Below are 21,745 nucleotides of genomic sequence, written 5' to 3' on the forward strand. Positions count from 1 at the left end.
CAATGCTATGCAGAACAAAGTCATTCAGCATCGCGAGCATACTCAGAAGCATTACATAAGATGTTCTACATATGTAGAGTTCCAGAATTACATCTCGGAGGAAAGAGAGCGAGCAGACTTTGCTCTGATTCGTAGATAGACGTAGATCTACGCTCTGATTGGACGGTATTGACGTAACAGATGAAAAAGATGGAAAAGATGCGATTCTGGAACGAGGCATTATATGATATGAGAATTTATCGAATTCAATTGCAGTATTTTGAAAACAAACAGAAACTTAGAAACGAACAATCTGATATATCGTGTTAGTCTTAAAATCTCCATTTGATTGATTCATATCATCTGGGTTTACAATTATTCTAGTGGAAGTACACATCCTTCACAAAAAACTTCAATTGAGTTTTGCAGTTATCCAAAGAAGTTTAAAGTTATTCGAATTCAACTATGTACACTCAGTGATGACGATAAATAATTTAAAGGTTCTATATCTCTTGGAGATGGCGGAATGAAATATCAACACAATTATCCATTAAACTTCAGGAACTCTTGATTTTGTTCAGATATTCATTTCTCAAAAACTTATTCATTTGACCACCAATATGCATCCTGAGCCATTCTGGGGCTATCTCAGCGAGGAAGTACTGAAAAAAAAATACAGATATGAATTTTTTAGATTGAAACATATTCCAGATTTCAATAATCCAGCTCATAATTTTCATTCAACCTTAATTTTTGGAAAGCTATATTGAGGTGAAGAATTAATAATTACTGGAACATTCATATCATTGCTGTAAAATTCAGATAGTTCTAATCACAGACACGAGTTGCGAATATACAAGGTGAGTCTTCGAGTCGTACAAATATTTTAACAGTAGATTCTTGACGTAAAAAAACACTTCTTCTAATTTCTTGGTTCGGACCTGATAAAAAGATAAAGGTGGCCATTTTAAGTTTTCATAATGAGTTGTGTCACCCCTGAAAAAACAAAATAACCTTCAGAATAACTAGCTGAATCTGTGACACTTCACATCTGTGGATCTTTCAAACGGAGTTGTATTCAGCCAAAGTACCCAATTTTTCAAATTTCACAGATATTTTTAATTTGTGAAAATATGAAGAATACTTTCATTTTACAAAATGATCAAATATTCATTGGATAGTGTCCAACGTAGTTTCAAGAGTTGGGTTCTTTGAACTTTTGGTATCTACTCTTATGGTACGTAATGGTCATAATGAAAAAACTGGAAGACGTGGGTGATAACTTGAGTTCGAAAAAGATTAATCAAATAAATGAAAAACTATATTCCGAAATTCATTTCATTCGACAAAACCGTTTGTGAGATATAACTAAAAATAATTTTTTTTTATGGCCTTTCAACAATCTGTATCATTCAGACCTAGCCGATACGGAAGAAATGTCAAAAAAAAAGTGTTTCTTCTGACCTCAAGAAATAATGTTAAAATGTTTCTACAAGTCAAACACTCACCCTGTAAGTGATCATTTATGTGGTAAGCCTCTGGAACTTCTCTTGTACCCAATATGTCTTAATATGATGATCACATAATCAAAATTCAGTATGAATTTGTGGACTTCAGATTGAATTGATTCCGTTATAGGCAGATCTTGGAGTATTTCATGGAGCCCATTAGTTAGGATAGATTGGAAAATTTGTAGCAAATAGAAAAATAAGATCTAATTATAAGGGTCGAAATACATTCAAGGGCCTTCTTTCATTTTCAACAAAGAGTAAACAATAGTAAAAATAACAAACAAAATAAACAGAAGAAAAGTGGAACACCTTAACAAAAACTTTCCACAATTATAAAAAGATTTTCTTGAAACCTTGAAAATAACCTTCGGTAATTACTCAGAAAAATACTCGAATAATTTAAATTACTCGATTTTTCTTGTATACTATAATTGAGGAGGTTTTTTCGCACCCTTATCGAGCGGTGAAAGTAGCTGAGTTCTTTTAATTGCCAACACCAATTGGTCAGAAATGAAAATATCTTTTATTGCTGAGGATGATTAGGTAATTAGTGGGCTTTTCTATCAACCCTTTTTTCTTCACAGAGATGACATGGTTACCCCATTGAACTCGAATTTTCACTTTCTTCATTATATATTTTCGAATATAAATCTTTTCAGTGTTTTTCTGAACCAAGATATAAAAAGGAGGCGCAATTCACATAAGCGCCTGCTGACAGGGTAGTAAGGTTATTCTGGATTCACACAACTGGGTTCGTTTGCTGTATCGTATCGTAGATGGATAAAGTTATAAAGAAGATCATTTATAATAAATAACTTCAACTTTTGTGTGAAGACCTTGAATATTCAATCAATATGTCGCGATTCCTAATATAATAGGTGCAGTAATAGCTAATAAAAATAATGTAGTAATCCAATATTACCTGCACCCCATGACACCAGTAACCTGTCGATTTATCCTGTTTGCCCAGAGTAGATACAGCATACCTTGCATACATCTCGGCATCTGGCACAATATAGGTTGTCTTCTGGAACCTTTCACAGAATCTATTCATTTTTGTATTCACGAAAAATGGACTGAGGTGTTGAATTGTCAGGCCATATTCACCATATTCATATCGAAGAGAAGTTGTGAAACTTTTTATATAAGCCTGCAAAAATAAGAATATCGAATAAAATATTCGACAATAAGTATGTAGCTGATGACCTCAGTGTGAAAGTTGATGATGGGTTCAAAGATCTTGAAGGGTTAAAGAAAACCAATTTAATAAAACGCCGACAGTTTCGGTCTATATGCAGTGCATCACTGCACCGTGATGTTCCTCGAATTCATACGTAAGAACACGGAAAACCTAGAAATAATAGCCCTGAAGATGGTCTAAATGTAGACCAAAACTGTCGGCGTTTTATTAAAGTGGTATTCTTTAACCCTTCAAGACCTTTAAACCCATCATCAACTACAATATATTATTCGACAATGAATGATCACGAATGAATCGAATTATGTATGGAATTGCCTGGCGACTCATTGTGCTGAAGCAGATTTCATTTGGATTTAACTAGATTGGAATATACCATGCCGATTATGCCATTATTTTGAACTTTAATGGAATTATTTGGGTGCTTGGCAAGTGGGGGCTATTCGATTCAAACAACCATTGTTAAAAACGTCTATATTAAAGTTAATCTAAGACGGCAACACTCCACATTGAAGATTATTTTGAACTTAACTCAGTTCCATGTACCTTACGGCAGCATCTGACAATTTTTCTATGATTACAATAAAAAGCAAACTTTCTCTGTGAAACTCTGTGAACTGGAGAAATATTTGGATATGAATTTCTATTGGGAAAAATGAATCGAGAATGTGAAAATAAATTCCTAGCATTGATAACATATTGGCATAGCTTCCATTCATTTGAAATTATTTTATACGAATGTGCAAAAATTTTTTTTCTAATTTTGACATATAAATTGACACTTTTCAAAACTAAGTGACGTTTTGAAACGTTTTACTTTTCGTAACAAATTACGAAAAGTAATTGATGATGAAAAGTTACTTGCTTCTATAGTAACGGAGTTGAAAATTAAATATTTCCGTCACTAGATGATTTGAAAAATAATCTGCAAGGGACGCTTGTTTAGATGTTTCTGCTGCTTTTAATTCGAATTCATAGCCACATATCCTAGTCCAAATTAGATTTTTTTTTGTGCAACACGTTGGGAACCACTATTTTTCGTATTTTGCGTTCTTTTGCGCAAATAGCTCCGCTTTCATTACGAAAAATAATGCTTTTCCCAACTGGTTTCACAAATGACTATATTCTTTCATAAAGAATTAGATGAAAAAGAATTAGAAATTGGCAAACGAAAACGTTTTTTCAATGCTGAATTTTTTTCGGTGTATTTGTTCTTGATGATATTGCCGTACAAAAAAATTACTTGATTTTTTTGAAAGCTTTTTACCTTAGTTGCGGCATATACAGTCATGAAAGGCAGGGGTTGTAATTCTGATCCTGAGGAAACATTGACTATAGCGCCTCTTCCCCTTTTTTTCATATCCTTAATAAATGCTCTGCACATCATAGTAACCGCTCCAACGTTGATATTAACTATATCCCATAGATCCTCCTCTGGCACTTCTTCCAAATACATCGGATATTCGTATTGTTTTCCAACATTGTTCACTAGAAATCAGGAAGGGAAAGGTTTACTTTTTTGCATGAAAATTATTTAGAGTACTCGTTTGTAAGAGAAGCAAATAGGTTATCATGTATGCTCAGCAGCTTGATCTAAAGCAGTTACATGCATCATGAGTTCATTATAAGTTGAATGAAAAAAAAATAACTAATCCAGCATGGGTTTAACATAACACATTTAGTGTGTTCTGTTAGGGCCTCGTTCTATCCAAGCGGAGCAACAAAGACGCTACAGCAACACGATTTCGACACGCAACATGATGTTGTCCGGTTGTCCCACCGAAGCAACGCATTTTCTACATTCAGTACGATGAACAATATCATCAAATGAAATTATGTACCTACTTGTCCTACTTACGAAACTCTAGTGCCTCTAACTTGTCAATGAAAATATACCATGAACAAGTTAAAAACTACTTTTTATTTATAATAAGGAAAATGTCCAAAATTCAGACAGTAGCTGTATTCGGGTTCGAATTTCGGACAGTCCGAGAATTGATCTAGAACTGCGCGAACTGTTGCGCCCTAGCATCGAATCCTAGAACTGTTCGAGGATGGTTCTCATTTTATGAAAATCCGAACGCTAAACATCGAAACGTCATGTATGGCGCGTAAAATATGAAAAAGATTTAAATCTCAATCTCTGTTATATGTGTTTATTTGGAAACTCCTCAAGGGTCTTTTGCCATCCATAGTAAAAATTCTTTTGTTGAAAATATCTTATTGAAATTCTTTTGGAACGTCTCCTCAACGTAACCATCCTTTTTAGGATACTATCAGTTCTAATATAAAATTAAAAGAATCAACAAGTTTGGTACGATATTTTAATCAAATTCGGCAAGGAACTCTTCATCACTGTTCGAAGAGGACGATGAAGAACTATTACTATCAAACAAATGAATGAACTCCATAATTCGCAAAATTAATGAAAACAGAAGAATGAAAATTGGAACTTTAAAAACAAAACTTGGTTCATCTTCTGATTACCTGTTTAAAAATTAAGGTTAGGTTAGGTTGTTATCAACAATTTCTCGTCATGGACATGCGTCGAAAATACCCCACATCAGTTCTCAAGTACCGAATTTGGATAGTTCTAGGATCGTCCCAGGATGATTCTGACAAAACCCAAACACGAAGAAGTTTTTTTTTGCACATTATTTTGACTTTAATTTCCAAATCTTTGATTTTCTGTAACGATTCCTGGGTATAATTCTCCTGAATGGGTAATAATAACATAGTTTAACCGGAGGATAAGGTCTTAAACGAAAACGGAATGACGTTTTGAGAAATTATTTCAATTCTCATCACGATGCGCCATCTGTCTCGCAAAGACTGAACCAAAACCTTACTTTTTCTGCAAAGATTATACAGTAACTCCATAATCTGCTACCAGCAGTCATCGAATGTTAAACAAATCGAAAAGCGACCGCAGGCGAGTGAAAAGGTTTCGTTCGCAAGACCACATGGTCGGGAAAATGGTGTACTCAGTAGGTACTCCATAGTATAATAATAACCGATATAATATTGATTGTGTAATCATTGGCTGAAGAAAAAATTCATAATCTTTGAAACTTGAAGAAACTCACCTAAAATACCTATTTCAATACTTCCCAGTTCGTTTTTGATGATGTCTATTGCTTTCACTCCTTGTGAGAAATCTGCAGTGATTATCTTTGTTTTCACTGAATATTTTGATTCTGAAAAAAAAACATTGAGATGATCAAATCTATTTATTTTCGCGAAAAAATCGGTAATTGTTCCGAGAATTAAAGTGTAGGTAATGAATAAATGAATTCATTCAAAGGAAAGGACTTTTCGCAGAATAGTAACATTTTCTGTCCACGATTAATTCCTGGAAAACGCAATACAGTTTGGATTCACACAATACGTTCTTTTGAAAATCATATATATACTATAAAATAATGATGAAGTTATTAATTATTATCATTAATTAGTTGGATTATGTGCATAAAAAAGTTTTTGTCGCGAAAATGAGGAAGGAATAATACATATTAAAGAATTGAGATTGTGGGCATTTCTTTCTTGTACTTTCTTTTCTTAAACGCCTTCTTCTTGAATACGGATGGCGTTAAAAAGTTTTTTACTAAGCAAACCCCAATTATTTTTCAGTTTTCTAGCTATCCTTGATTATGAATCAAAAAGTGATCAATACCCATCTATCTATATCTATACTCACCAATTTCTCTGGCAGTATTCTCCAATTTCTCTTTATTTCTGCTTACCAGTATCAAGTTAATGCCTCTCTTAGCAAGTTCTGTAGCATATGCTTTCCCAATGCCATCTGTGCTTCCTGTTATTACTGAAAAGAAAATGTTTGCCATTAGTATTATAGTATGAATGTGAAAAGATATCAATAATTCATAGTAAGTAGATTTATTTTAAGAAGTGGTATATGAGGTCTAGGCAGGAAGATCAGCGTTGCAAACCGTATCCACTTTGGAAACGATCACAGAACTAAGCAATTACTAAAGGTTCTGCTGTAAAGAGTAGTGTAGCTTATACTGATTGTATGTTTTCCATAATACAGGGTTTTTATAAATGATTGCTATAACAAGGTTGGCTTTTTCTGTAGCCAGTGTAGCCTATGTTGAGTACTCTATGAAATTTTCATACCTATGTAGGTACCTGTTTTTTGTGTTTGAAAGTGGACATTTCTTGTATATCGTTCATCTTGTCTTCCAGAATCACCACAAAATGTGGTCTAAGTGGCATGCTTGTGAAATCATTCACAAATGTACTATATAGTAAAATTCTCTTTATAATTCATTTCCATAAAAAAAAACGTGTTGGGTTACGATAATAAAAAAAAAGAGCACATCGAAGACATGTAGTTTTGTACTGAACCAATAATTGAAAAGTATATTCACATGAGAACTGTTAAAATAATCGGTTAGTTTTCACATCCGCATTGTCTGTGTCATTAATCCTAATATCCTCCTAATCGAGTGCTATTATAAACAGAGCGCAATAGCCTCTAGAAATGTGCAATATTGTCTTAACCTTATCCTTAATCTCCTTGTCTCGTGCAGTTATTTCATAACAAGCTGCATTGAACTTTCACTAACCGCTCGATGAAATTCTTGTGGTACATCTCATCCATGTCTAAGTCCTGAAGCGAAACGAAAGTAAAGAATATTCTTTACTTCGACCTTTTAAACGGATTCTTCTTCAAAAAATTGGTTATCCAATGATTGCGCGCATATTAGGTTTGTGCAATTTGATCGGAGGATTTTATTTCTATAGTAGGAAGGTTTGCAATGACTAAAAATAAATAAATCTCGATTCGATCAAGTTTTCTGGGTTTTTAAATCTATCCCCTTTGATTTTCGAATGTTGGATGATTTGGAATAGTTTTTGATCAGTTATTCACTTCAATTGGCCATTAGTGTTACAACCACAATAATTTTGATTGAATTGGAAATATGTGGGGTGAGCAATATACCTCATTTGAAAAGCTTTTTATCTTGAGTTCAAAATATCTAATTATTTTTTATTTAATTCATTTACATTTAAATTTTGAACCTCATTGGCTTTTCCGTCAAGCCAATGGAATTTTAAATATTTCATTATGTTTTGATATTTGGTGTATGACAGTTATCATTGAAAGCATGCAGGGAATAAATCAGTGAAATTGTGATAGATTCACACAAAGCATGTTCAATGGAATGACCAGTATCTACTGTACAAAATTAATATGCGAATATTTCGATAACGAATGGATTAAATTGAGAACATGGAATATGCTGAATATTGGTCCGAGCATTTCGTGGAAATAAGGCTGGAAACGCACCGGATGCAACATTTTGTTGCGAGACGTTGCGGGATGTTGCGAGATGTTGCAAGCTCCGCATTTTCTTCAGAATCAAATGGGACGGCACGCACCGCTTGCAACAACGTTCGAAACGTTGCGAGACGTTGCGAGATGTTGCGAGGTGTTTCGCATCAAATTTAGTAGGTGCTCTACCGAAGGTTCGAACTGATCGAATGCAACATTTTGTTTCGAGATGTTGCAAGCTTCTCGTTTCCTTCAGAATGAAATGGGAAGAAAGTTGTTGCGAGACGTTTCGCAACAAAAAGGCGAAGCAGCCCTGCCGAAGAGGTTGCAACATTCACCTTGCAACATACTAGAGGATTGATCTATTGATCGAAGTTCTGTTGTCCAGATGATGAGTAGAAATAATACAAACTATACTTTAGTCAATAGTTGATTTAGGTCACTTTTTGCTTTTACATTATGAGGCATACTGTATCTCATTGCGTCACCAATGCAAGAAAATTTTTACCTGTACTATTCAGTGCAGTTAATGTTTTTATTTGTTTCTCATTTGTAAACGTCAGTTTCCAAAAACACAATATTAATCAAGAAAGTCACTAACTTGTAAAACTGACAGTTATCTTGCAAAGTTTTTACAAGTTAGTAGTATTATTTACATTAGAAAATTTTGTTTTGTCGTCATATATGTTGAAAATCATGGTACAATTGTTATTTCCAGTAACACAGATTTTTGATGATGAAAGAGTTGATACTGATGATGATGAACCATCTGTTGACTCAGAAACTGCTGAACTCGAGGACTGCAGAACATTTGTACTCTCCTTACTACCAAATAATTTGCTAGACATTTCGATTTTTTTGTTGACCGAATCATCGACATAACTCATCGCAATTTCGGTGGTCTTCCACCCTCCTGCACGCTTTAGTGCTAAAATATCTCCACCCGAATCCGCAACCATAGTGGCTCCAGTTCTGCGAAAAGAGTGGCCGGTGTATAACTTTGGGTCTTTTAAACCTAAATATTTCGCTATTTGCTTTGGGACACCACCAATAGTGTGCTGGCCAGCATTAAGGGAAATGCACTTTCCATGTCGGTATGTCGAAAAAAATCTTAGGCTTTCTGTTCCAGGAGGCCGAAGATTTACATATTTTCTGTATAACATGCAGGGCTTGAAGCTGCAGCCATCATCGGTTATGGTGAATCTTCTTGTTGTTAAATTTTTTGTTTGCCGCAATGTCACAATAACGTATTTTCCCATATCTTCTACTTCATTCATGTTTAAGGAGAGAATTTCGTCACATCGACAACATCCAAAAATCCCAAATATTGTTACAATTTTCGCCAGCAATCACTGGTCATCAGGAGCATGTAAAAGAAATTGTTCAGCCTCTTCTTCACTTAATACCTTAGCCTTTTTTGGCGTATAACGCTCATTTTTTGTTTCAGAAACGCTATTACCTTTTGAAATCTGCAAATGACAACTAAACGTCATATTTTTCAATAAATTTTTTAAGGAAAACAAACCTGCGAACAGGGGCATTCTCTTTCATTTCCAAGCAGCTTTTCAGCATAGACCATTTTGCCCATAAAGTATTAGGGCTGAATATAGCTGATAGTTGATTCAAGTAGACCAACAAAACAGTTACCCCAATCACACTATTTTTGTTTTTCCACTTTTTGAAGTCGTCGTATTCTCGCTCGTACCTTAAAGCTGATTTTGCAGGTAATAAACTTGAAGCTACACTGCTGGCTGCCTGAATAATTTCTTTTGGTACATTCATTTTCGCTTTCGCCAAAACAAATGTAAAGAAAAATAAACAGACATGTTCATGGCAACGCTTCTATAGCTTACGACATTTGCGACAAATTATTGAGATTTTTTTGGAATTTATCTAACCTTTTCACAAATGAGAAACAAATAAAATATAAAACAATACACGCAAGGTAACGGGTTTGACTGGCTCAAGGAGGTAAAACCCTCTTACCTTGGTAGTAATGTTATATACTATAGGACATTTCTCAATAGTCTTCATGACCTCCAAACTCTCCGAAATAATAATAATTATGAATAATAATTATAATATGAATAATAATAATAATTCGTATCTTGCTTGCGAATTTTTTCTTTGATTAAACTCGAAAGATGGTCGAAAGTTGCGATGTTCATTCGGCAATAGTTATAAAATTTCTCTGGATCATTCCTGAGCTCTCCAATGAATCCCAGTATGTTTCTTTTTTTGTTTAAAGTATGTATCCGAATCTTCTTTTCAGGTTCCAGTAAATGAAGAAATTGCCATATAAGGATATTCGGGTCCATTTTCTATCGTATACAAATTAATTCACCTCGAAAACACGAAAGTCGAAATACGTGTGATCCTGTCAAACTTCAGAAATACAGTAGGAAAAATTTGTTGCAACCGAAATGTTGCAAGCGAAAGATAGTTAGATTTTAGCTTGCAACATTTTGTTGCGAGACAAAATGATGCGCAACGTCTCGCAACAAAATGTTGCATCCGGTGCGTTTCCAGCCTAAGCTGTTTCGTTTGAGAGAGCCCACCCTGTACATTTTCGTATAACTGTAGATAGGAATCACTAAATTGGTTCTAATAAAGCTTGGTTAGGGCCTCAATCTTTTGAAATGAAGGGTAAAGAGAAATGCGGGTTGATCTTTATAACATTTTCATTTCTCTAACATTATACTTCTATGAAAAGCCTTTTCGCCACCACTCAAGTTACAAAATTGATGTTCGAATTTGCGCTTTTTCTTTCATTTGAATAGAAAATGTTTGACAAAAGAGTTTACTTCATAGGTAGGTACTGATGATCGTATCAAAAAGACAGTAGGCAACAAATGAATCCTTTGTATAAATGGTTTTTCATATTTTTTTGGTGATTATGTTGGTGGAGGATAAACAGGATTGAGATGGTTCTCAGTCTCAGCTTTTTTGAGGAATAATGAATAAAACGCCTGGACGGATTGTACAATAAAACTCTCGAGGGATAGCCAAGATCTTTCGTAGTGGACAATTGCAAGTTCTCGAATGCAGATCCACCCTTCTAAGGATCTGGCCCCCAAATCAAGCCATCATCAAGTACCTGTATTTAAGTTAAGGGTTAAGAGGTAAGCAGATTTACGAAGATATGCTTAATACCCTTGCTGATCAATGTCCTTAGTATGCGACCGTGAAAAATTGGACTACAAGCTTCAAAAGAGGTAAATTTTCCATCGAAGATGATTACCGATCTAGAAGGCCAGTATCTGTGTCAATAACCGAAAATATCGATGCAGTTCGTGACATGATTTTAACAGACCGTCGAATTGGGCTAAAACGGATATCTGAAGCACTGAATATTTCATACGAACGCATTTCATCAAATAGTTCACGTCAATTTGGACATGAGAAAAATTGCTGCAAAATGGATCCCCAGATGTTCGACCAATAGCGTGCAAGGGTACGATCCAGAAACAAAGCAACAGTCGATGGAATGGCGACACTCTGGTTCTCCAACACCTAAGAAGTTTCGTGTCAAAAAATCTGCTAGAATAGTTCTTGCTTCAGTTTTTTGGGATTGCCATGAAGTAATCATGATGTTTTGGATAAGAGCAGAATAATAACCGGAGATTACTCTTCGACATTACTGATGACTACTACACGGGAAAAAATTAAAGAGAAAAGACGCAAAAAGCTAACCAAAGGTGATTTGTTTTTGCAAGTCCCCCTGCACACAAATCTCATGTTGCTATGCGAAAAATTCGTAATTTAGGGTTTGAATTACTAGAATAGGTACCCCCCTTTGTCACAAGATTTGGCTCCATCCGTCTATCATCTCTTTCATCAACTGAAAAAAAGTTTAAAAGGTCGTAAATTTTCTTCCAACGAGGAGGTAATGAAAGCTGTGGAGAACTGGTTTGCAGAGCAAGAAGAAACATTTTTTTGAAAGGTCAAAAGACGTTGCAGGTTTGCTGTAATAAATGTATCCAATTAAGAGGAGAATATGTTGAGTAATAAAATATTTTGACATTGAAATTTTGTTCTATACTAGGCTAAGAATTTTTCAATATATCCTCTTATTTCTTATTTCCTATTCGTTCAAACTGTTAACTCGAAAATTTGATACTAAGAAGCGTACATCAGACGTATTGGAGCAATTTTCGTAAAGATGACTGTTGTATTAAAACTGAAAATGTAAATTGAACCATTGTTTTTGTTTTTTGTTTTCAACACCTTGAAAATCCGACACTCAGCCGTTTTGGCCTATATTTTTTCAAGACAAATAGGGAAATTCTTTTACTTTTGATTCATAGTTAACGAGTGGTGGACATCCTATTCGCGCTGAACCTCATAGTTTCGGAGATATTCAAGAAAAAGTGAAAAAACTGCTAATCTTCCAATACAGAACATAGTTGATTTAATCAAGCATATCAAATCATATATAAAAATTTTCAAGAACAAAAATAGTCTTATGTGTTTCATCACATGTCACATATAAAATTAAAAACAAAAATGTTGTATCTTTAGGTATCCATCTGATACTATTCTCGTAATGAGACATGCTTATCCAACAGATGCTATTGTTATTGCAAGACATGTTTAATGCTTTGTTAAAATATTTATGCATAATGGCTGGCCTACTAGCTGTTCAATTATATTAATGCCGCAATAATTTCAACAACTTCTGAATTATTGTTAGTGGCCTTATTACGATTTACTGCACACCGTGATTCACGAACATACCAACTGTAATTTTCCGAGCGTTAGCAATATATATAATATATATATATATATAAAATGTTTATAAAATATATACGAGTATATGCAGGAAACTATACTCACATGCCCATGAGCCGTATTTTTTTGCCAATGTTGTGTTTTCCTCGTGAGCGATGAAATATGGTGCCAGAATAGAGTGAGCTAGTTGTAGGAGGCCCCAAAAATTGATGTACAAAAAATTTAGTAGAACAACGAAACCCAGTAGGGCCAAAGCCAATGTGTAGATATTGCAAAACATCGTTTATCTGAAAAAAAATACGAATTACTGTGTGAATAACTATAATGTAGCAATAATACGAGTTGTTATGCGATGGATATATCAAAATCGATTTCATTTCAATTCATGGAATAGATGCTGGTTTACTGGAAAAGTCCGATGTGAATGAATTCAAATACGAATAACAATTCCCAACAAAAAAATAAGCATTTGAAAAAATCAACGAATTATATTAGTCATTTTCAATTCACAAATTAGTTACGATAAAGATGTGTTTGCTAACTTCCTAATGAAAAGACCTAGAACGACACTAGAAAAACTCACGTAATAGTAATAACAGCTCGAACTCTCGATGATAAAATGATCCAATCCAGACCTTTCATGGTTAACAAAACAAATTTTATTGAATTCAATTAATCTGTGATAAGACTGGCCAATGCCAAACGATTAAATTAACTACTTTTACGCCAAGTTATTCTACTTTGCGAAGTCAATCGACAAAAACTGATAATAGAACAATTCACAACGAAATTCAAACCTAGTCCCATAAATTTTTTAGAGATACTGAAAAATCTATACCCGAAAAAAGTAATTTCTAGGGAATAAACAATTATTCGTTTAAGGTATTGAAATACCTAATTATTTGAAGTGCAAAATCATATAACCATTCAAATGAAAAAAGCTTTGATTCATTTCTGCATACTTAATTATCCAATACAATTATACAATTTCTTATATCATCAGAATTTTCCAACTCTTTTACATACAAGGTCTCTTAACTAAATCATTCTACCGTTTTCAATAACTTCCCTGCTCAAACAGAAACGGAGATACTGACCTAACCTAACCTAATTATTTGAAGTGCAAAATCATATAACCATTCAAATGAAAAAAGCTTTGATTCATTTCTGTATACTTAATTATCTAGTACTTATTTAAATTTCTTATATCATCAGAATTCTTCAACTCTTCTACATACAAGGTCTCTTAACTAAATCATTCTACCGTTTTCAATAACTTCCTAGCTCAAACAGAAACGGAGATAATGACCAACATTGAAATTTTAATTTTGACCTATAACTCAAAGAAAGATAGAGGAATGCAGTTGATGGCATTATTAGTTTCTCGAAAAAAGACGTAGGTAATGTGCCATGCATTTTCCTCTATCTCGTTGGGTTGAAAAAGTTGTAGTTCAGGTATCACCAATTTTGCCTACCCTGTAACTATACCTTCCTTTATCTTCTTTTGTTTTCAAGTTATAGGCCAAAATTAAAATTTCAACTTTGGTCATTATCTACGTTTCTGTTTGTGCTAGGATGTTGAAATGAAAACATTATACAGATTTCAGACACTTTTTTGATAGAAATCCAGTGGCGTACTATGATTTTTTCAACAGGTATATTTGCTGAGCTATAACATAAGGATGTGTTTTTTTATGAAAACAGTAGTTTAAAATGACTCTGCACACAAATCTCATGTTGCCATGCAAAAAATTCGTGATTTAGGCTTTGAATTACTAGAACACCCCCCTTATTCACCAGATTTGGCTGGTGATGATGATCCGACTATCATCTCTTCCCTCAACTGAAAAAAAAGTTTAGAAGGTCGTACATTTTCTTCCAACGAGAAAGTAACAAAAGCTGTGGAGGTCTGGTTTGCAGAGCAAGAACAGTTTTTTTGAAAGGTCTAGAGGCTTTGTAGGTTCGCTGTAATAAATGTATCCAATAAAGAAGAACATATGTTGAGCAATAAAATATTTTGACATTGGAATTTTGTTTGGTTTTATAGTAGGCTAAGAATTTTTCAATATATACTCGTATTTCTGAAACGAGAAAAAAAATGGCGATTTAAGTCATTTTAAACCTCGTTTTAAACTATTTTTATTCGAAAAAACATAACTTTATGTTATAGCTCTGCAAATGAACCTGTTGGAAAAATTCATAGTACACCACTGGATCGCAATCAATAAGGTGTCTCCATAATGTTTTATTTCAACAACCTAGCACAAACAGAAACGGAGATAATGACCAAAGTTCAAATCACCCAAATTTCAATTTTGGCCTAATATTACTCGAAAACAGAAGAAGATAGTGGAATGGAGTTGATGGCATTACAAGTTTCTCGAAAACAGACGAACGTAATGTGTCATTCATTTTCCTCTATTTCGTTGGGTTAAAAAGTTGTAGTCAAGGTATCACCAATTTTGCCCACCCTGTACAAGAGAGCCTAAGAAATTTTCATGTCCTAAAAATACCAAATTTTACATTTTAAAACGTCACAATATTTCTCCATGTGAGATTAAAAATGAATGCTTTTTTCATTCAATCAATTTTGAGTAGACCGCTTCATATATTTGCAAGATTGAAACTCAGTAGATTGTTGTGAGGAATTACAAATACGATAAATTGGTAGTAGATATCACAGGAAAAATAAAAATGCTAATGTTCTATAATATGGATCAATACATTATTCTGAGATTCTCAGGTTCGTCTTTATAATAAATTGAAAATTCCCGATATTCAATGGTTCATACCATATTGATATATTCATTTAGATTCTTGAAAATTTGATGAATAGGGCAGTGCGGCACAATGATACTTTGGGACAATGATACTTTGGGCACATTGTAGTGTAGTGTGTAGTATCGCCATTTATAAAAACATTACGTGAATCCTTGCCATTGGTCTTTAATAGGAGCGAATGTTTTTGAACAACTGCAAGATTTCACCCGGAATTATAGATTGTGTAAGCACCAGTTCTTCTTGATGTGTTTGTTTCATCATTACACCATAGACGAATAAATATGTTCGAAGAAGATTATTCATTGTATTCTCTTGTAGAAAAATCTATATGGAAGTCAATAATTAATTCTTTGTAAATGTAGGGGCACTTTGATTCAGCAGTATGCGATGTACTATAATACGTATTACTGCCGCTTTTGTGTTTACTTCTACCTCGTTAGTACCTACACAGAAGTACTCCGTCACAACTAAATATGTAGGATTCACTGATATCTTTTAGGAAATGGTCCTTATTTACAAACCTAAGAAAGACAGCCACAAAAAGTGGAATAACAATCAACTATTCAACATAGTGTGGAGAAATGCAGAAATTCTTTCGCACAACCTTAGTATAATTCCTTCATCTGAAGTGGAATCTACTATTTTCATCACTTACTCTATCCAATGGTAGAAAATAAAGTAAGCATTGAAGATGCTTGCCATCTCGAGATGTCGAGCAATATTAGCTACCAAAGTATTTGCTTCTTTAATGTGATGAAGACAATAGCTTTTTGTTGTTTTTATCCCTAATATCATGGAATGATATTAGCACTATCAACAAGTCATAATGAGGAATAGTTAGTTATTTTTAAAAAGTTTTATAAAAATCCATGAAGGTTTTCGAGAGTTATGCCGATTGAAAGTTTTTGATGAAATACATGAAACAACCCATATCTCTTTAATTTAATGAATTTCATTGTTAGTTAGTATGAACATATTTCGAACTAAGGGGATGATCGAACTATTCTGGGATATTTTGGGAATTTTTATCCATCGAATTCGGTAAAAACTTCATTCATTGGTAGATGTGAGAAGACCTACATTACATATAACTGAACATTCTAAACAAATATAAGGAAATATGCTTACTACAACGATTGATTGAACAACGAAATTCAAAACTGACCGCCTTTTCACTGGTGAGAGAACTCACCCTATTTCCTTTCCGTTCCGTAATCACTTCTGACTAGAAATTCACAACAATTAGCTTCACTCCTTGCCCGATATCAATGAAGTAAACACCTCATTCTCTCCGATAACACTGCGATTTCAGCAACACAGCCTATTTATAATTGTTCAATTAGCATAACTTTATTTTACTTTCAGATATGTTGTAATATTACTTGAATCACGTGTGTGATAGAATATAGGGAAAATTTCCTGAATGTAAGAACTCCACGAGAAGGAAAATAATTATTGATCAAAAACTGTAAACAACTAATAACTACGAATTCCTGAATGGATTATTAGTTCAAAACTGGAACAACTTGATTGATACTGGTTCTTAACCGACTTTGATGATTTTGTTGAGATCTAGGAAGTGGTTAGTAGTAGACATTGGAGGGACGATTATGTAATATAAGAGGAACCTCATCCTCAGCTGCTTTGTACAAGAAGGTCTAGTCAATCATATCAGAAGTGTTACACCAAGAAGAATTAACTCCTTCAAATCAATTTTTGGCAGCAGAAGTGTCAGAGAACCATGGTAAAATTTTATGCTTGAATACTTTTGCGTGAACAAAATTTGATCTCTCAGGTTTTGCGCTTTTGTTCCTGAACGAAAGTATTATTAGTTTGACCAAATATTTGTAATGTCTTAGTTTCGAGGACTTATTGATGAATAAGTAATGAATCAATTATGTCTCCCGCCCGTAAGCAATTTTCAAGCCCAGTATAAGTAGTATAACCGTCCTCAGAATTTCAAAGCCCACATGGGGACCAAGTTTTTGAACGCTTGTTATATGATTAGATCTTCTGTTCTATGTAGCTCCAATTGCTGCTTTTGTCGCTTCGAAATATCTACTAAATACCAATGAGAAATTACTATTCGAATTTTAATTGTATAGGGTGTCCCAAATTCGAGATATCGTCGCTCAGATGTGAAAACCATGTATATCTCAAAAAAGCACAATTTTCAGGAAATGAAGAAAACTTCTCATATCTTAATTAATTATCTGTTTAAGTTCAAATTTTGATAAGTGGTTTAATACTGTCTGTCACTAAATCGATATACAAGGTTTTGGAATCGATGGAAAATGAATTAATAGTCAGAATTATACTCTTATCTCAAAATCAGTGAGATACGAGGTTTTGACATCTGGGCGACGATATGACACCTTACCGAGCTCTTTTTCCTTCGTTTTTTATTTGGAAAGCTTCTCATGTTACAGATCTCAAACTTGAGCCTTCTACAGGCACTTTCTCACGTAGCATCCAGAGACAATCTTAAAAAAATTCTTCTTCTTCCAAATTTCGCAAAGGCAAAGTTTTATTTTATGAAGTTGACTGCTCCGAATTGGAAAAAAATCGGCGACTTCAAAAATATATAGATGTCTACTGTTTTATTCGAATTGTACCAATTTTCACCCACTCAACCTAAATATAGGGTAGGGAAAAAAGATGGGAAAAGAGGATTACTGTAAAGTGTAGAGTCGTGCGCTTATGGTGAGCTTGTGGTACTGCTGCAGGTTCTCTTTGATTTAATCGATGACAATAAGGCGGGCATAGAATTTGATGCACAAATTGGAGAAATAGAATAGAATTCAAAGCATATAGATATTCGCAAAAATTGTCAAAATTGTGTAATTAGTTCAGCTCATAATTATGTCATGACTGATTCGAAAATTTCGTAAAATGTTGAATGATTATGAAAAATTGTGAACCGGCATGCATGAAATACTCAATTCCGACTCTATTTTGTGACAAGAAAGGAGTATTCGGTTCAACAGTAAATGTTCGAATTATATTCGGGTTTCTCTCTTCCTCGTGTGGCTTATATATTTTTTCGCCCTATTTACGGAAAGAACCCGAAATTTCGTAAATTATTTCCCAACCGTACCTAAAATTTTTCTGCTGAGATGGCTACTTTCAGGATACAATGCGAAATATATTCTCAAGAATATCGTACTTATTTATCATAGTTTTCATAAATATACGCCATTTTCCAAGCAGTAAAGACATTATAAGTAGCTGAAAACTCTACAGTTTATCAATTATTGGAAATATATACTCAGGGGATTCTATACTCTTCGTATCGTCTTCTATGCTTGCCTTAATATTCTCAGTGGATTCTATTCAAAAAGGTGCCTGTAGAATGTTCAAGTTTGAGATCTGTAACTTCAAAGAAAAAAAGTTATGAAAATTTTTCGAAATCGTCCAAATTTAAATTTTTGCTAATAACTCAAAAACAAAGTATCGCAATTCTTTATCTCTCTGAAGAAGAACTCGGAAAGAGGAAATCTGTTTTGCTCTATATACAGGGTGAGTATTTGACTCGTACAAATATTTTAACAGTAGATTTCTTGAGGTCAAAAGAACACTCTCTTCTTACACCATTTTTGTCGATTCGGCCCTGATAAAAAGATATAACCATTTTAAGTTTTCATAATGAGCTTTGTCACCCCTGGAAAAACAAAATTACCTTCAGAAAAACTAGCTAAATATGTGACACTACACACCTGTGGATCTTTTAAAAAGAGTTGCATTCAGCCAAAGTACCCAATTTTTCGAATTTCACAGATTTGTCATAATGAGAATACTGGAAGACGTGGGGTATATCTTGTGTTCGAAAAAGATTCATCAAATAGATTTAAAACTATATTCCGAAATTCATTTCATTCGATAAAACCGTTTGTGTGATAGAACTGAAAATAACATTTTTTATGGTTTTTAAACAACCTGTATCTTTTGAACCGAGCCGATTCGGAAAAATGGTAAAGAAAATAGTGTTTCTTTTGACCTCAAGAATTTACTGTTAAAATATTTATATGAGTAAAAGACTCACCCTGTATAGCTCTCCTGGTTTCAGAGAACCTCTCATTGGACATCGAATTTGGGACAGCCTGTACAGTCAGGAGTTAATTACGTCTGCTTATTGAAACCTCTTCATTATCACCGGAGTTAATTTTAAACAACGAATTGGGATAGCATGCAACAGACAGTAAAATAATGGTAGTATATTATATTACCTTTGTCCCAAACTAATTCTCATGATTTTCTATACGTTGAGAAACTTCTACATTGTATTTTGCGATTACAAATTCCAAAGGCTATTGTGAGATTTTTGCTTATTGTATGCTTGAAAATCGAAGCTTCAGTTCAACATTAATTCAGATAAATTATTTTTTTCCTTCTGTCTACTTCCAACTATCCAGCTTTCCGGAAATAGGTACAGGATCTTGAATCAGTTGTTGTAAAATATTTCTATCTAGATAACAGATTCCTTTTTTTATTGTACACTTCTACGACATCGAATCATTTCATTTAATCATACTACAAATAAATGTCGTATTATTGAGTGCGCTTGACTTGTTTGGTGGCCTTCTTTTAGGGTAGATTCACATCTCCTGGAATAGGAACAGCGGTAGGTAACTCGCTCTCCCTAGGGATTCGTCCATCATTCGTGTGAAGGGAGATTGCAAATTTTCAATTTGACCTAATTCGAGTAGAAAAGAATTCGGAGCCATGAGCGTTAATATTTTCTATGCCTGTTCCTTCAATATCAATAATTTACGATCTCATTCACTTCACTTCATAAGAGAAGATTTCCGGACATCTCAAGAGCAGCATGTTCTAGTCATATAAAGCCATAAGGTCGTATTTATTATTTTTTTATATAAAGATATAGGAAAAACGTCCTGAAAATTACAGCTACATACTAATCAAGCTGATCAATAGGATGCTCCATCTTTGGAGCAAGCTACCTGAAACTCTTGATGATGAAGTTCCTGCCCTGCCGAAGACGTCAAAAATAGCCTTTGGAAACACTGAAGTTTATCGATTGGTGGCGGTACAGAGGGAAGGAGGTTTTGATTATTTTTAAATTATCTTCGAGACTAACTACTAAAAGATCTTACATAACAATATATTTTGCCACTTTTGACGTAAAATGGACATCAAGATAAGATGTCACGAGTATGAAAACAGTTGAAAAAAAATATTTAAAAACACAAGAGAAACACAAAAGTCGGCGACTCATATCATACTTAAGTCGACTTCTATTGTCCGTGAAATGATAATTATATTAATAATTATATTAATAATAAGTTATGTCAAGTCCAAATGCAATTTCTCAAAAACTATTCGAACTGCGGTATCGAAATGTGACAGTCATAAACGATGGGTAGTATTAGCAAATTTTTTTTTGACTTGAACAAAAAATGACATTTTACGTAGTAATCTCTAGACGAAAAGTCGACTGTTTTTGAAGGTGAGTACTTTTCGTACTGATTTACTTTTCGTCCGGATATTCATCACAAAGCAATATATTAGATCCCGAGGTGATTGACTCAAGATTGTGAATACAGAATTTGATGAAAACATAAGTGTCTGTGACAATAAATGTAATTTGATGTTTTCAAATTAATTCTTTACGAAATCGGCTAGATTTTTACCAGTGAATTAGATGTGTGCTTTGAATTTTAGTGTTCAGTATAATCAAGAGAGGATAGCGATAGCGATATGGATAACAGTAACACTTCACCAGAGCTCAGGCAGTGGCAATTACGGTCACCTAGATGAGGCCATAAAACGGGTAATTTATTACTTTTATAAAGATATGTGAGGTCCACGAAAGAATGTAATATGCACCTCGGGAAAAACTGTCTATGTTGTCTCACCCGCTTGCTATCCTCGGCTGCGCCTCGGCTATCAATTTACAGGCCCGACTGTAAGAGACAGTTTTTCGTCCTTAGTAAATAAATGACTATATCTAAGCACAAATTTCTTCACATTTCGTGGTATCATTTTTAGAAAATTTATTGATACACCCTGCATATGATTCTACTGCTGTAAAGGTCTCTCCTTTACTAATTCGGTGATACCTATTCCTTTGTTGTAGGCACTTAGACACAACAGAATCGGAGCAGTTTGCCAATATGTTACACCAGAAAGAATTCAAACAGCATGCACAAGAAATTGACTAAGAAGATTTGAATGCGGCTATAATAAAATTGGAAATCAACGTGAGCATCAACTATATTTCAATTCTTT

At 34.0% G+C, this 21,745-nt stretch overlaps 1 protein-coding gene across 7 annotated transcripts; it reads right to left on the reverse strand.

The window, feature by feature from the left end:
• Nucleotides 1-433: 433 nt before the first annotated feature.
• On the reverse strand, nucleotides 434-21,413 carry LOC123312085 (inactive hydroxysteroid dehydrogenase-like protein 1). Of its 7 annotated transcripts, none has more exons than XM_044896310.1 (7): nucleotides 21,300-21,413; nucleotides 12,821-13,002; nucleotides 6,386-6,508; nucleotides 5,775-5,885; nucleotides 3,956-4,176; nucleotides 2,413-2,640; nucleotides 434-641 (listed from the first exon to the last, which is right to left on the reverse strand). In XM_044896310.1, the coding sequence occupies exons 2-7, from the start codon at nucleotides 12,993-12,995 to the stop codon at nucleotides 537-539; spliced, it is 963 nt and encodes a 320-aa protein (XP_044752245.1). In that variant the 5' UTR covers nucleotides 12,996-13,002; nucleotides 21,300-21,413; the 3' UTR covers nucleotides 434-536. The 7 variants fall into 7 exon arrangements, with proteins under 7 accessions (XP_044752245.1, XP_044752243.1, XP_044752241.1 ...); XM_044896308.1 differs by lacking the exon at nucleotides 21,300-21,413 and adding an exon at nucleotides 16,662-16,802; XM_044896306.1 differs by lacking the exon at nucleotides 21,300-21,413 and adding an exon at nucleotides 16,625-16,773.
• Nucleotides 21,414-21,745: the final 332 nt, after the last annotated feature.

This window comes from Coccinella septempunctata, chromosome 4 (assembly GCF_907165205.1).
Source record: "Coccinella septempunctata chromosome 4, icCocSept1.1, whole genome shotgun sequence".
Taxonomy (NCBI): domain Eukaryota; kingdom Metazoa; phylum Arthropoda; class Insecta; order Coleoptera; family Coccinellidae; genus Coccinella; species Coccinella septempunctata.

Coding starts and splice junctions, on each gene's coding strand:
- LOC123312085 (XM_044896310.1), bottom strand. CDS start 12,995: ATGTTTTGCAATATCTACACATTGGCTTTGGCCCTACTGGGTTTCGTT. Junction 6,509..12,820: donor AAAATACGGCTCATGGGCAT/GTGAGTATAGTT, acceptor TTTTCTTTTCAG/TAATAACAGGAAGCACAGAT. Junction 5,886..6,385: donor GAATACTGCCAGAGAAATTG/GTGAGTATAGAT, acceptor TTTTTTTTTCAG/AATCAAAATATTCAGTGAAA.